Source organism: Arvicanthis niloticus, chromosome 12 (assembly GCF_011762505.2).
Source record: "Arvicanthis niloticus isolate mArvNil1 chromosome 12, mArvNil1.pat.X, whole genome shotgun sequence".
NCBI lineage: Eukaryota > Metazoa > Chordata > Mammalia > Rodentia > Muridae > Arvicanthis > Arvicanthis niloticus.
In genome coordinates this window covers 19,436,130-19,452,950 of record NC_047669.1, presented here as the reverse complement: position 1 = coordinate 19,452,950, position 16,821 = coordinate 19,436,130, and the positions used below count along the sequence as shown (strand labels likewise).

At 43.3% G+C, this 16,821-nt stretch overlaps 1 protein-coding gene across 7 annotated transcripts in view; it reads left to right on the top strand.

Moving 5' to 3' along the window:
- Positions 1-16,821, top strand: part of Rubcn (rubicon autophagy regulator) — a 56,965-nt gene that overhangs the window by 2,660 nt on the left and 37,484 nt on the right. For 5 of the 7 annotated variants that reach the window (XM_034515613.2, XM_034515615.2, XM_034515616.2 and 2 more), the window contains exon 1: positions 6,318-6,523. The exons of the other annotated variants lie outside the window; for them this stretch is intronic. In XM_034515613.2, the coding sequence (XP_034371504.1) occupies positions 6,459-6,523 (65 nt within the window). In that variant the 5' untranslated portion in view covers positions 6,318-6,458. Of the gene's footprint in view, positions 1-6,317; positions 6,524-16,821 lie in introns of those variants that run through there. 7 annotated transcript variants of the gene reach the window in all.

The window sequence follows — 16,821 nt, the reverse complement described above, 5'->3', positions numbered from 1 at the left end:
GACTGGTCTCTTATTCACGAAAATCTGCCCACCTCTGCCTTCTTAGTGCCAAGTGCGCACTACTATTCCCAGCCTGGAAAGTCTATTTACATTATTATTTATTTAATGTGCCTATGTGGTGTGTGTGTGTGTGTGTGACAGAGAGAGAGAGAGAGAGAGAGAGAGAGAGAGAGAGAGAGAGAGAGAGAGCGCGCATATGTAACATGGCACATGTGGAATCAGAGGACAACTTGTGGGAGTCCATTCTCTCTACCATGTAGGGCTCACACTCTTATTGTCAGGCTTGGCAGCAAGCACCCTTACCTACTGAGCCATCTTACCAGCCCATCTTGCTTCTAATCTTTTTAATCTGTATGAAAAAGTTAAGGCATTTAGATTTTGAAAGCATGCATTTGTTATAAGAAAACAGATGTGTTTAAATTTTGGAATTATGGGTTTTAAAAAATTTTTTGGCATATATAGAATAATACAAATATTTTAGGTATGTGTAAAATAAATATACAAATAAATAACAAATATTCCAAAAGCTTTTTTGCACCAATATAGTAAATACTACCTTTTGTTTCCATCTTTTTTTAAAACTGAAGCATGATTCCAAATTGTTTTTTTTTTTTTAATGTTCCTCGGTATCTCATCAAGCATTCCTTCTTGCTTTCAAGTTTCCCAAGGGCTATGGTCTCAGAAATTCAGAGACTCTCTCAGATTCCAAAAGATACAAGACTAAAGCATTGTGGTAATACTATGTCCGTATATAGGTCAGACACAAAGCAAAACAAACAGCAAATAATCATAACTCAACTTTCTGACCCTATAGAGTCATTCTGGACATTTCTTTTTTGTTTGTTTGTTTGTTTGTTTGTTTGTTTTTTGTTTGTTTGTTTGTTTGTTTGGTTGGTTGGTTGGTTGGTTGGTTGGTTGGTTTTTCCAGACAGGGTTTCTCTGTGTAGCCCTGGCTGTCCTGGAACTCACTCTGTAGACCAGGCTGGCCTCGAATTCAGAAATCAGCCTGTCTCTGCCTCCCAAGTGCTGGGATTAAAGGCATGCGCCACCACCGCCCGGCCATTCTGGACATTTCATATAAACAGGATCATACAATATCTGATCTTTTGTGTCTAGCTTCTTTCAGTGAACAAGGTTTTCTAGGTTTGCTCATGTTTTAACAGTAAGTCCACCCCTCACTCCTGTTAATGCTTGGATAGTATTCTATTGCATGGGTGTAGTGTTTTCTTTATCAGTTGATAGACAGTTGGCTGTTTTCACTTTTTGGTTATTATAAATAGTATGCTATGAATTTTCATCTCTGAGTTTGCTGAGCACATAAGTCCTCACTTCTTAGAAGCATACTGGATATAGATTGCTGGATCATGTGACAGCACTTTAACCTTGTAAGGAACTGGCAGATTGATTTGCACAAGCCTACATTATATTGCCATCAACAGCATATGAGTGCACCAATATTTGCACATGTTCCCCACACTCACTAATAATCGCTAGTATTTTTGTGAAGAACTCTGACTTTATACTTGTGTATCAATTAAAGTTTAAACCTGAAGTTGTGATCAGAGCTGTGGTCTATCAGTACAAACTGATACCATAATGACCAGATGGAAGTAATCACTCTAAATCCATTAGATGGTATAGTTAAACTGATCTATAAACTGACTTTGGAGTTACAGATCTAAATTTGATTCCTAGATGCTCTGTCACTTAAGGTAAATGGTTAAAGTCTATGAATCTCAAATATTCCTCTCTCATGTCATATTAATAACTTGTAATTCCAGGATCATATTTAGGACTTAACTGGAGTTAAGTTGAAAGAAAAGAATAAAAAGTTATGACTACAATATTAGGTATTAGTAATATCTCAGTCGGCTCTGGCTATGTAAGAGTTAATACTAATTTTCAACTTAACAGGATCTAGAATCACCTAGGAGACACCCTTTCAGGCATAGCTATGAGGAAGTTTCTAGGCTGAGTTGCCTGAGGTAGAAGGCTCACACTACATATGGGCAACACCACTCTATGAGCTGAACTTGCCCTTTCATCTCTCTGCTTCCTGACTGTGGATGTGACTAGTTGCCTCATTGCTCCTGACTCTGTGACTTCCCTAACACGACTGTACATACGTGTATACACACAAACACACACACACACACACGCACACGCACACGCACATGCACATGCGCGCGCGCGCACACACACACACACACACACACACACACACACACACACACACAGAGAGATAAGCACCACTCACAACTGACTGAGATGTGGCTCAGCCATTGTACAAAGGCTGGAGTTAAATGCCAACTCTGCATTTTCTAGGTGCATGAGCAGTAGTTCTTCAGTTAATCACATGTTCACAGTGCAACAGGTGTTGGGATAGGCTCCCGGGGATATGCAACAGACAATATGGATGCAGCGCTTCTAACTTCACACAACTTGCAGAGCGAACGGTACTTTTTGAGCACCTACATCAGTGAGGCACTGTGCTGGGTAGAGCACATACATTTGCCTGGCATGGAACAGTTCTGAATCCTCATATAGGTCAAAAGAAATGGATTTCAAGCAGCCACCCTCGGTAGAAGCTTGATTTCATACAGTATAGATAAGACAACATCTAGTTTGTCAGAGGAAATTGAGGGCCAATTAATATGGATTTCAGATAAGCAAGGACATGATATATCACATGTTGCAGATAAACAGCAATTTTTACTATTTGTATCTGATGTAGTATTTAAAATTATATATTATATGTGTGTGGATGTTCACTGTGGTGTGCTTGTGTGCACGCACATGTACGGGTAGGAGTTGAGTGCCAGACATTGTACTAGGCTCAGAGGGTCAGCCTCTTATTTTTGCTCAGCTTAAAGAGTAAATGGTATTTTTCAGCACCTTAGAGGCCTTCTACACTCCATTGCTTTCTACAGTTTATTGCATTCACGTACACTGTGTTGAGGTTAGAGATCAGCCTCTGCTCTGCTTCCTCATGAGCTGTCCAACTTGGCTTTATCATTCATTATAACTTATTTGAGAATCTCATACATGGGTACACCATATCTGTCTGCACCCTCGCTCTTCCTGATTGAGACACAGGCTCTCACCTGGGACCCTGAACTCTCCAGTGATGCTAGGCTGGCCGGCTAGAAGCCCCAAGAACCTATCTGTTTTTGGAGTACCAGCATACCTGGCTCTTTAGGTGAGCACTGAAGATGAAACTTGGGTTTTCTCAGAGCCTCATTTATGCTGCCACTTGGCCAACTGAGCTTTGATTCCCCCCCCACCCCCCCTTGGGACAGGGTCTTCCTATAGCTCAGGCACAGTCCTCACAACCTTACACTTAACCCCTTTACTATGTTTTGTTTAATGTACCTTTTAGGCTTCCTTTCCCCCTCAGTTTTACTGAGATATAATTGATAGCCAATAAAAGATGTTCATTTAAAGTGTACAGTTTCGCTAGGCAATGGTGGCACACGCCTTTTAATCCCAGCACTTGGGAGGCAGAGGCAGGCAGATTTCTGAGTTCGAGGCCAGCCTGGTCTACAGAGTGAGTTCCAGGACAGCCAGAACTACACAGAGAAACACTGTCTCAAAAAAACAAAACAAAACAAAAAGTGTACAGTTTACATAGGTGCACAGAACAGATACCTCTGAAAATATCACCATATCCTGAACAACACATATATCAATCTGTTGTAAAGATTGTCATGTGCTCTTTTGTGATTCTCCACCTCACCTACTGCCTAGAGGGCAGGAATATATTTTCTTCCACCATTGAGAAGTGTGCAGGGTTTTAGCTTTTTATATGAATGGGCTCAGACTGTATTTTTTAAAAACCTGGATGGTCTCAGTATACTTGTTTCAAATCTGTATGTCTTGTTTTCCATACTGTACCAGGGGCTCTAGGGACTCTAGTGCTATGTTTTAATTTGAAGGGCAACATCTTTATCTTGTTCTCAACCCCCCCCCCCGGGGGGGCGCTTTTCTCCTTCTTCCTTCCTTTCTTTCTTGTTTGTTTTTTTGTTTTGTTTTTCGAGACAGGGTTTCTCTGTGTAGCCCTGGCTGTCCTGGAACTCTGTAGACCAGGCTGGCCTCGAACTCAGAAATCCGCCTGCCTCTGCCTCCCAAGTGCTGGGATTAAAGGCGTGCTCCACCACTGCCCAGCTTCATCTTTTTAGAATATATTATTGTATTTAATTTGAAATGTTTTGTAAAGGTTTTTCTTTTCTTTTTGGAGACACAGTCTTACCTTCTGTGTAGCTCAGCTCACAATTCTTCTGCTTCAGCCTCTTGACTGATAGAATTATAGGCATCTGATACCACACCTGGCTTGGACGTTGTCTTCTCTTGAATGAAACTAGTTTTTGTTTGTTTGTTGACAGTGTCTCATATATAGCCCAGGCCAGCCTTGAACTCAGCATGTAGTCAAGGATGAACCTGAGCTTCTGATCCTCTGCCTCTCCAGTTCGGAGGTTACAGATATATACCACTATGTTCCCTTTACCTGGTGCTGGAGATTGAACCTAGAGGCTCCCAACCTGGAGCTACAGCCCCAGCCTGAATAGAAAACCTTTAGAAGCCAAGTTATTTTTAACATTCATTAGTTTTGGTGGAGACATTCTCGCCCTCTTCCTCCCTCTCACTTGCCATAGCCAGCCCTTCACAAAATAATGCTGATTCTCTTGTCTTCATATTGCTGTAATCTTAACCTTGTTCTTCCAGCCCCTGCTCTAGTTTAGGCCTGGGCTTGCAAATCGTCAATCATAGGGCCACCTTCAGCCTAGAGTCAAGCTTTCCCTGGTCTGAACGATAGTCTGCCAGCATTTAGAAATGTAGTTAGTTATACCTTTAGGGGCAGATTCTAACATGTTTTTTGGGGAAACTAAACAACTAATGTTAGCTGACAACTAAAAGTCCCAGTGTTCATTTGACAACACTCAGTTATAGCTAAGGTGAGACTTTCTTCTTGGAAAAAGGCTGAAACAGTCCAGCTCAGAATTTCTGCCATTCTCTCATTTCTTGCAGCCGACTTGTCTTACTCTTGGCTATCACGCACAGACTCTTCTGGGGATCACTAATCTCTATCTACTTCCCTCTTACCTCTAATGAGATACCCACTCTATCCCCTTTATAAGCACATTTGACACTTCCTCTCATTTGTACATCCTTGATAAAGCTCACTGTTCTATGGCTAGGATCCCAACTCCTTAACATGTCATCTCATAGCTTGGTCTTGCTTGCATGAGAATGCCCACATCATTGTATCTCATTCCTTCTTTGCATTAAAACTTCTTTTACACACACACACACACACACACACACACACACACACACACACATTCATGGAGAGGAGAGAGAATAACTCTCAAGAATTGGTTCTCTCCTTCCACCATGGAGGTCTGGGGCTGGAACTCTGGTAGTCAGGCTTGGTAGCAAACTGCTTTACCTACTGAGCCATCTTGCCCTCTCTCAGTTTTGATTACTAAGAAGCAGCAGTTTCCAAAACAGCTATTTTCTTAATGCCTGTCAGAGCTATTGTGTCCATCTTTCTGCCTCTCCTCTCCTCCTTGTTAAACTCTTATCCTAGAAACTGCTGTGCCAGGCTTTGGTGGTATATGCTTATAATCACAGCATTCTGGAGGCTGAGGATCTTGAATTCGAGGCCAACCTGTGCTACAATACCAAAACAGGGTGGAGAATTGGCTCAAGGATTGAGAACTATCTGTTCTTGTAGAGGGTCCCTGTTCCGGTGCCTTCATGGGCACCTACAAGCACACACACACATACACTCAGGCATACGCATATACATTTAAGAATATTTTTTAAAAAGAAAACAGTAACCTGTACCCTGACACCACTCCTGTAGGAGACCTTCCTTCAAAGTCTTCCTTGCCTTTCTACTGCTTTTCTGGTTCAGTTTGTGATCTCTTGGTGTAAATGTTGGAGTCTCCCAACACCACGATGTATTAAATCACGAATGGACTGAAGTGAAGTTAATCGAATTAGGATTATATCAGCTTTGTTGTCTATCTTAAACTCCGACAGAGTCCGATTTCCTGAGTAAAGTGTAACAGGAGTTCGCCCTCGAATTCCTGATTGTTGTAACCTGGAGCTTTCAATCCAGGTTCCCTGCCCAGGCAAATTCCCCTAGCACGGAGCTGGTGTCTGTGTGTGGTGGTTAGGTGAGCCTGGGATTGGATATGGCAGTGCATGCCGGGAGAAGGATGGTCTTCGAAGGGCTTTTTGGGAATTGTAGTTCTTGGAGCCGGAAGTGGGGGTGGCAGGGCTAGAACGGCAGCTGAGGCAGCAGTCCTTGACTCTGTCGCTGTCAGGGTGTAGTGCATGGTTTTGAGCCCACCAGCCATGGTGCCTCCCCTCTCTTGAGGGTGCTCCTGTTACCCTGGCAGTCGAAGCGACCTGGAGTCTCTCTTCCGCCCCGAGACGGCCCTACAGCCCGGATGCGTCCGGAGGGCGCGGGAATGGATCTTGGCGGCAGCGGGGAGCGCCTGCCGGAGGAGAGCAGGTGGGCTGGGAGCGGCTGGCAGTCGGGGCTGCTGGGTGCGCGGAAGCACAGGGAGACTTGGCAGGGCTGGGATGACACGCAGTGCGGGGCGCGGCAGACTGTAGAGCTGCTGCTGTAAGTGAACTTGTTTGGGAAGAATTTCCAAGAGGAGGAGGGACTAGCGGGGCGTGTATAAGGAGGACGAGGGAGGAGATGAATTTAGGGAAGGTGAGCAAGGGTGAGTATGATTCTTTGAGGGCCGGGGAACACAGTGAAGAAGCTGAGATCCAAGACTGCCGGAGGAAAGGTGGACACTGAGAGTCTGGGAGAAAGGACTGAGGTGCTGTAGTGAAATTTTATAGGCCAGAGTCTACAGATAAGAGCAGAAACAAGATTGGTGCCCTGAATTAAAACTTGTGATAACCCAGACCGATTTTAAGAGGGTGCTGTAAGATATTCTGGGAGCTAAGATTACAATGGCTCAGCAAGGTTAGGAAGGAAGGAATGTGGGTGAGGAGGAGAGGCAGGCCTGTGGGTGAAAAGCCACTGATTGCCCTGGGTGTAGTTTTGCTAAAGGGACAGAAATTGTGTGCATGTCCTTTGTCAGTGAGATCACGCTGCCTGAGAGGACCTCTGTCAATTCTTTTTCTTCAGCGCCTTTGCTTCTTCTCCACAACGAAAACTAAGTAAGCTCAAGTTTATGTGGAATTATTGTCAGAAAGCCTTAGCGTCTAGAAATAAGGGGAATTTAAGATTTATTTTCTTTTTTATTTAAACAATTACACTTATTTATATATGTGTGTGCAAACGTGTGGAGGTTAGAGGACAACTTGGAGGAGGCAGTTCTCTTCATCCACCCTATAGAGATACTGAGAATAGAACTCAGATATCAGGCTAGGCAGAGGCATCTTTACCCACAGAGCCATTTCACCAGCCCAAATTAGAATTTAAAAAACTACTTTAGTTCCATCATCATTTGGACTCCGTAAAGATGTGTCTCATACTCAGGGTTGCTTCATTAACAACTGGTCTTAGGTTGGGAGTGTAATTCATGATAGAGCACTTGCCTAGCAGGCAGCCCTGGGTTCCAACCTCAGCATCACAGAAACAACAGAAGCAGGAGCTCAGCCTCTTGAGAGGATGCAGAAGCAGAGACAGTAGAAATATGTCGTAAGGGAGCCTTTCTTGGCGCTTAGAAATAGGTTTGGTACAGTGATGGTCTCCAGAGCAGGTGAAGTCCCACTACTAGAAGCAAAATAGTTTACCTCAAAATATTCTTAGGGGAGAATTGAAAAGTGCTGTGATGTACTTTCTTGAGTACAAAGTAGCCTGTGGCTACTGAGTTAGTGGAGCTTGAGTTCTCGCCTGAGGTCTATGAATGCTATATGCGAAATGAAACTGGGTGTCTTACTTCCCTTTTCAGCATCTTAGTTTCTGCTTTTGTGTATTTGCCTATTTATTTTTCTCCAGATGTCTGTGAAGTGTTTTATATAAATGGTACCCGGTAGCTGCTAAGCAAGCTTTAGGGTTATTTTGATTTTCCTGTGCCATTTCATGTAGAGCAGGCTGAGTCAGATATTTAAGTTTGTTTTTTTCTTTTCAATTTAGCTGGAACTGCATTAGTTAGTTAATTATCCATTACTTCTTTATTATACACCAGACACTGTCTTGACAGCATTGTGAAGGTTAACTTATTGAACATGTTAACAGTTGTGTAAGGTAGCTACTACACGAGAAAGCAGAGACACAGACAGGATAAGTAAGTTGCCATCGTCACGCAGTGAATCTCTGGTAGACCTGAGACTCACACCCAGTTACTGCTGCTGCCCCATATGATAACAGTGACAAATGCACACAGTAGTGTTAAAGCTTTACTGTCTGTGCTGGTCATTTAGGCGGGCAGGACTAAAGTTTAATGAAGCTTCATGTACTGATGGCCTCCTTAGCTCCTTCGATAGACACTGGTAAATACATGTTTGAGAATTGAGGCATTGTGGCTGGGCCACTGCAAACATGTTTTTCTGGTCACTACAACACACAATTCAAAACGCCGTCTTGGTGAGCTACAGCACTTGTTAAGCATGGAGGATTACAGTTTTCCAGTGAACACACTTGATAGGGAAATGTGCATAATTTTACCCCACCACGAGCCTCTCTTCTGTTTTGATCTCACTTCATAGCATTTTGCACTCAGTCAACCACACCAGATCCTCACAGTGAAATTTCTCTTTCCATTTCTTACATGCAACACTACAGTTGAATCCTAGCTTGTGTGCTCGGCTTGCTCATCTTACCAAGTCCTACCTCAGTGGCCCAGTGTTCTTCCTTGCTGGAATATCATAAGAATTAAACAAAATAATGAGCTCAAGTCCCTCTCAGGATGCCTGGTATGTGCTAAAGTACAAAGGGTTGTTGACTTGTGTCTGGCCTCCAGTTCCCATGAGCAGGTATATTGTCCACAGGTTATTATTTGCAGAGGTAGCTTTTTCTTCCCAGTTCCATGGCTTCTCTGGCTAGCTAAGTTGAGCTCATGGGAGATGGAGTGTTGCCTTCGCTCTTCCCCTTCACCCTAGACGTGTACTTACATCATGGGCTCCTCTACTGTTTTCCTTATAACTATCTGATAGCAAAATACTGCTGTGCTTAAGAATGACACTTCTCTTTCCCTAGAGTTTCCTTAAATGCCAATTGTTTGGGAGTTGCCTGCTGGAACTGTCATCTGAACAAGAGTCCTTCCATTATTGCCCTGTCGGCCTGGACTTCATTGAGCGGTGCAGTCTACTTGAGAGCTAGGAGTTCAGCTCTACCCAGTGTTCGGTTTTTCCTGTACAGTGGCCCACAGAGTCAGAATTACAGTCAGGTATACTTTAGGGACTCCGAGCACTCAGTGGACCAGACCTTCCCCACCTGTGTCCTCAGCCGGTCTGTGGCATTTTCCACTCAGTCATACTTCTTTCTTCCCCGTGTCCCCCATCCAAGCAACTACTCATTTCTGTGAATTCTTCCCTAATATTTCCTTGAATTCTTTTTTTTATCCATTTCCAGATAGAGTGGTTTATATTCCCTTTTTAAAAATCCAGGGCATAATATTTCTTTTAGACCCAGCCAAAGGTTGGTACTGAGTCAGGTGTTGCCCCTCTCTCAGATGGGTCTTAGTCTGTTGGTTTCCTTCTCGGTGAGACTTTCTACAGGGAAACCTTAGCAGCTCCGAGTCTGGAGATCTCAACAGCAGGAATAGAAAGGATGCAGTCCAGCAGGCGTTCCCCAGGCCGATGACTGATGTCCCTACAGTCAGAATGTAGGGCATGCTGCTCAATTGGGCCTGGATTGTGTTGAACTTAGATGGTGGCTCCTAGGGTGGATTGAACCATTCCTAGAACTTCATTGACCAATATAAATGATAAAAGTGGTTGCCTTCTGGAAAGTAGCTGTTTTCAAAAGGCCATGGGTTCCAGGCAGGTGCACAATCACTTGCAGACATGTTCTCACAGTGGAGATTATTCTAGCAACTACCTAACTAATTTTCCTCTCTGAATGTCGTCTCTCAGTCCAGGTCTACATTACTGTCACTTATTTAACTTTTCAGGAACAAAGTCACTACATGTTTGTTCAGAGATCTTCAGTGATTGTTCCCATTGTGATTTTTGTGTAACAGTGGAATTGTCTCAGCCATAGTGAAGGGCAAAGTTCTCTTGTTTGTAGGGAAATGACTGCTACTGAAGGTAATCATATAAAGTCAGTCTCAGGTTAAATATCCCACTGCCTCTGACTTGTCTCTTATTCCTATAGTTTATAGCTACAAGAGGTCATAGATGTACTGATGACCTGAGAGTAGAAAAGAACACGGGAGAGTGGGACGGATGAGAAGGGGCTGCCTGGAGGTTCCATGCTCAGAGTACATTATGTGCTTGCTTGGAAGCAGTCTTGTGTAGTAACAGGGTATTGGGTTGTAATAGACAGGATCCAGCATTTAAAGGGATGAAAGGAAACTGGTGTTCAGTTTGTGTTTTCATCCCTCTGAAGCTTAGTCCCAGGCTCATGGTGTTCAGTCACCTGGACTTTTTTTCAGCCATCTCTGCACTCTCACAGTCTCCCTGACTGCCTGAAGAGCTTAGACATACATTCTTCAGCAGGCCCTCCAGACCTGCTCCTTCCCACCTCTCCTCACAGCCTCCCCTTTCTCTCTTCCGTCTTCACCCCTCATCATTTCTTTCCCTTTCACCTTGATAATGCTGGGGATTGACGGTGTACAAGGGCGGTGGTAAAGCAGGTGATCATGGGATTCTCAAGCATTCTGCACTGTGCAGCTGGATTATGTGTAGCAAATACTTCCTGCACCAGCCCCTCCCCTACTCCCCTACCTGCAGATACATCCTGGAAGCTTTTAGGGAAAGTGTGTTAGAGGGCATGAGGGGGAGGTGTGCCAGCTGATGGTAGGCACTGTGCCTCAAGCACTTGTTTCTGTTTATGACAATTTTTCAGTTTTATGAGATGGAATTTTTTTTCTTTTTCTTCTTCCTTGCGATGCCTTTCTCTTTAATTATTTATTTTGGTTTTTCAAGACAGGATTTTTCTCATGTAGCCCTGGATGTCCTAGAACTAGCTCTGTAGAGTAGACCAGGCTGGCCTCATAAACTCAGAGATCAGTGTGCCTCTGCCTCCCAGGTGCTGTGTTAGAAGGTGTGCGCCACCACCACCACCACCACCGCCACCACCACCACTGCTACCACTGCCCAGCCTCACCCTTCTCTTGTAAAATCATTTCCTACATGGGTTTCATCAACTTGTTGGGTTGATTGTAGATAACATATTGGCACAAGCCACATACAGTAATTAAAATAACAATTTTTAAGTATTACCAAGAAGAATAGTCTATCGATAGCATAGGATCTGGGGATCCTAACAAAGCAATCATAGTCGAACAGATTACTTACTATCTCTGAGAAGAAATTCAGCTAATGCTGAGCCTGAATCCCTCCACGAGGTGACAAGAGATGTTCTAGGTAGGAAGATCTGGTAGATAAAACACCAGAGGTCAGTGAGGTCAACACGCTGGTGATGGGCTGTACCAAGTTGACTTGGTTGTATTTAGATTGAGGGATTCTAGTAGGAAAGTATTTAGATTGAGACCAAGTGATAGAGAGTGGTAAACTCCATTCTAAGGGGCTTGTATGTCAGCCATGGTTGTAGTCCCTAGTGTAAGGAATTCTGCTTTTTGTTAAATAGTCTCACTGTGGAAATTCAGTAATCTCAGTGTCATTCAAGTTTGGGTATGACTGGTGAGGCATTTGTTGAATAGGTCTAAGTTATAAAGTTGTATAGAGATACTGCCGATTTCTTCCTAGAGATGAAGATACTATCATTAAAGAACAGGACTGGCCAATGGCAAGGGTCTCTGCATACCTCAGAGTTGAGAGACTGTGCAGTAAAGTCAAATATGGTTTTCCATAAACATAGTATTTCAGAAGCATAAATACTTAATCATGAAATCTAAAAATTAAATACTATGTAATTAAAAACAAATTATATATCCAGATATGGAGAAATGTTATACTCAAATTAAGTATGGGAGTCTCTTGCTACTACCTCAGTGTTATCAGCAATTATTTCTCTTTTATTTTGTGTTTTTCTGTACATAGAGGAGTAACCAATTCTTTCTAGAAAGTGCTCTCAGACCTTGAAAGTCCCAGGGGATTGCCTAGTCAAGAGTCTTTCAGCATGAGAAACCTTTTGACATTTGAGTATTTAAAAATTCCTTATGGTAATTTCCAGTTCTTGTTCGCTAACTTGTTTATGAGTGTTTACTTGCATGTAATATGTGCACCCTCAGAAGCCAGAAGAGGGAATTAGATCCTCTGGAACTGGAGTGACAGACAGTTGTGAGCCACCATGTGCATGGTGGGAACTGAGTCCAAGAGCCCTGCAAGTGCTCAGAGCGACCAGCCATCGCCCAGCCCATGGGTCTTTTATAATTGCTAACTTCAGAAAAGCCTAAACAGCTCCTCTCCTTTTTAGTTTCCTCATACCACCAAGGTACACTGTTAACATGTGTTGATTTTTAGTATTTTTACATTGAGATCTGTCCAGTCTTGTCTCCCTCTCCTACCCCAAAAGCCGTCATAGCTTTGGAAAGTATTTCTGGTCAAAATTCTAATTCTTTTCTAGCATTCTGTCATGTTGATATCATGTTCCACCCTCCATTTCAGGGATCAAATCAATACTTGACTTGGTACAACCTGACCTCTAACTGTGATCTCGGTAATGATATCCATCCTCGATAAATGACATACTGTGAAAGGGATATGCTAGAGTAGCTTTCTTCTGCTTCTGAAAAGAACATTTGAGGGCCTGGGGAGGTAATTTAGGAGATATGAGATTGTTCTGCAAGTATGAGGCTCTGAATGCCATCCCTAGTACCCACAGTAAAAACAAACAAGCAAAAAGCAAAGCTAGTTGTGGTAGCATATATTTGTCATCCCAGCCCTGGGACACTAAGACAAGCAGTTCCCTGGGGCTTGCTGGTCAGCCAGCCTAACGTAAGCAGCAGGCCTCAGGTCCAAGCGAGCCAAACACCAAGGTGACGCTCCTAAAGAATGACAGCTGAGGTTGACCTCTGGTCGCCAGACACACAAACACATGCAAGAGCATTTCTGAGGATGACACTCTGAGGTTGTCCTCTGGCCTCCATGTGTAGTGGTACAAATGCAGAGAGAGACAGACAGACAGACAACACACACACACAGAGACAGGAACAGACAGAGACAGACACACAGAGAGAGATGGGGGGAGGGAGAGAATAATCATTGGGGATTGCTAACCTGCCAATATTTACACTGACTCTTATTTTATAGGCATGGTGCTGCATGCCTTTAATCCTAGGACTTTAATCCAGAGGCAGATGGTCTCTGTGAGTTTGGGGCCAACCCGGTCTACAAAGCAAGTTCCAAAACAGCCAGGGCTGTTACACAGAGAAACTGTGTCTCAAATAAACAAACAAACACCCAAAACAATTGTGTGGTGTCTTCCTTTATGATTTATCATGTTGTATTTTTTCCCCACTGGTTATATTCTCATTTTACATATATGGTATACTGCTTATAAAACCATTTGTAACCAAAACAAACAAACAAAACCATTTGTAACTTTTCTCGTTGTAATTTTTTAAGTTTAAGTTTATTTTGATGTGTGTGGGTATTTTTCCTGTGTATGTATCTGTGCTCTACTTGTGTGCCTGGTGCATGTGGTGTGTGGGTATTTTTCCTGTATATGTATCTGTGCTCTACTTGTGTGCCTGGTGCATGTGGTGTGTGGGTATTTTTCCTGTGTATGTATCTGTGCTCTACTTGTGTGCCTGGTGCATGTGGTGTGTGGGTATTTTTTCCTGTGTATGTATCTGTGCTCTACTTGTGTGCCTGGTGTATGTGGAAGCCAGAGGAGTGTTGGAGCCCCTGTGACTGGATTCCCAGAGCCAGTGGTAAGTTGCTGTGTGGATTCTGGGAATCAAACCCAGGTTTCCTGGAAGGATAGCCAGTGCTCCTACCCACTGAGCCATCTTTCCAGCTCCATTGTTTCGGTCTTGAGTGTCATTTCTTACTATAATTTGGCAGGCTTATGTCTGAGTTAGTAGTTAGGAAACCATTTTTGCCCCAGATAGTTGAGTCACTTAGCTAGCTTCTATTTCTCTTTAAAGAAGGATTGTGGTTAAAATCCTCCCACAAGAAAATAGAGGATTGCATCCTGGGACTGGCTTTACTGTAAGCAGGTGAAAAGACTGGGGTGGAGATGAGTTATGTATCTTGTTTGTGTCTAAGACAGCTTTATCAGTTCTGCAACCAGGAGCTTCTCTCAGCCCAACACATTTCATAAAGGCTTTGACTTTGTCCAGGTAAAGGGGGTGTGTGAAGATGGTGTCCACCCAAATTACAGTCGAACAGGCTAGCAAAAATTTATCTTACCTATTGAAATGCTTTTCCAATAGCGCTGGGGATAAGGAGGTAGCTCAGTCAGAAAACTGCTTGCTGGCCGGTGGTGGTGCACACCTTTAATCCTAGCACTTGGGAGGCAGAGGCAGGCAGATTTCTGAGTTCAAGGCCAGCCTGGTCTACAGAGTGAGTTCCAGGACAGCCAGGGCTACACAGAGAAACAGAGAAACCCTGTCTCAAAAAACAAACAAACAAAAAAAAACAACAACAACAACAAAAAAAAAAAAACTAAAGAAAACTGCTTGCCTTATAAGTGGCAGGGCCTGAGCACCCAAGCAAACATGTCAGACATGATGACACACACTTGAAATCCTAGTGCAGAGTGGGGCTTGGTAGCTGATGGGAGAGGATAAGAATGTTTGGGGCTTACTAGGCAGCCAGCCCAGCATAATTGATCCATCTCAAAGAGCATTTCTAAGGATGACACTTTCAGGTTGTCCTCTGGCCTCCTTGTGTACCTGTATAAATACTCCCCACCCCCACTCACAAACATGCATGCACACACTCATGAGAAAAGGTACTTGTTCTCCATGGTGAACTTACATCTAAGGTTACTTAGATGTATCTTACTTACATCTAAGGTTCAGGCACGAGTGGTATTAACCTAATACCACTTTGTGAACTTCAAGTTAATTCAGTGTCTCAAGTCTAAAAATATTTATATCATTAAGAATACTAAAAGACATGGTAAACTATGTAAATATAAATTTTAGAGGCTTCTGTTTCTTCCAAATGAGCATCCACCAAGTATAAAGTGCGTGGGATACCGTAGAAGAGCCATGTGTCTCTGTAGCTATAGCAGCTCAGGGGCACTTTCTTGTGGGAAAGGAAGGTTCTTTAGCTTTGTCCAGAGGAAGTTGTTCAGAGTGCTTAGAGGTTCTAGGACGTGAGTGTTTTAGTCAAGAGTGATGTCTGCTTCATGGTGTTCTTTAAGAAGTTAATGTGGGATCAGCCCAGAATGAATCAGAACACGGGTACGCAGCCACTTGCTGAGCCACACTGGCTGTCAGGCCTGTAAGGCTTGATTGGAGTTTGTGGAATGTGAAAACCGAGTCAGTCACTCAAAATAGACCAGAAGTTTATAAGCCCTGGTGAAACATAGGGTATAGTCAGTGAGCAGCAGTTGGTAGTCAGTTGGCTTCTGGAATAGCAGTTTCTCATAATATAAAAATAAATGGCACTTTAAGTGATTACCTCAGTTCTGTGGGCATTTTAGGAGTGGCATAGAAATACAAGAAAAGTTTGGTGAGGCAATATTTCTGTTTTTAAGACAGGGTCACTCTGTTGCTCATGCTGGCTTGGAACTCCCTTGTAATACAGGCTGACTTTCAGTTTGTGGCAGCCTTTCTGTTGAAGCCTCCTGAATGCTGGGATTATGGGAATGAACTACCATACCCAGCTGGTAATTCAAATGTTTATTTAATAAGGAAAAGAAAGCCTGACTGTCTTCCAGTTCAAACAGATTCTTGTTCACAAGGCCTTCAGAGGAAATCCCAATCCGCCCGGCCCTCGTTTATGGACAATTCTCCTGCCCCAAGCCTGTCACTTACTTATCTCGGGATTTTACTGTCTGCCTTTACTCAGCCACTTTTCCAAAAGACTCTAGAAAAGGCACAAAAATCAGTTTTGTATTGATGGTAGGAATTACAATTCAGAATCCTTCCTCTGCTGGTGTGTACGTGATACAAAGTACTCACTTGTGATTCCATTTCCTGAAGACCTTTTCTGTTTCCTATGACCACCGTGGAAAGAGGAAAGAGCAACAGTCTACTAATGAAAAAGATGACGCACTGTGTGTGGTTAATTGTTGGGACCAAGAGGCCAGGTGTGACACTTCATCTCCTCATGCTCTCTTCGTCCAGTTGGATCAGCACATCCAGCTCCTGAATTCAACTGCAACTGGTTTTGAGTTTTTACTGGTTAAAGGCTGTGGTGAGAAATGCTAAGGATTAAGAGGAACCAGTTTGATCAAGGACAGCAGTTTTCTGACTTTTCCAGTGAAGTACATCCAACAGTCTAGTAGGAAGTGTCAGCTGCCTGGTTTGAGGGCATGTCTCAAAGTGACTTCACTGCAAACTTAAAACCTTTTCATTTTAATGTCCACTTAAAATAAGTGACCTGGGGGTGCAGCTCAGTAGTTAAGAGGGTTTGTCTGGCACAAGAAAGCCCTGGGTTTGATTCCTAGCACTGTAAAACCAGAGCCGGTAGCGGGCACCTGTCATCTCAGCGCCTGGGATGTAGTGGCAAGAGATCACAATTTTAAAGTTATCCTCAGCTACTCAGTGAGGTCAAGGGTAGCCTAGAGTACATGAGACCGTCTCAAAAACAATTACAAAA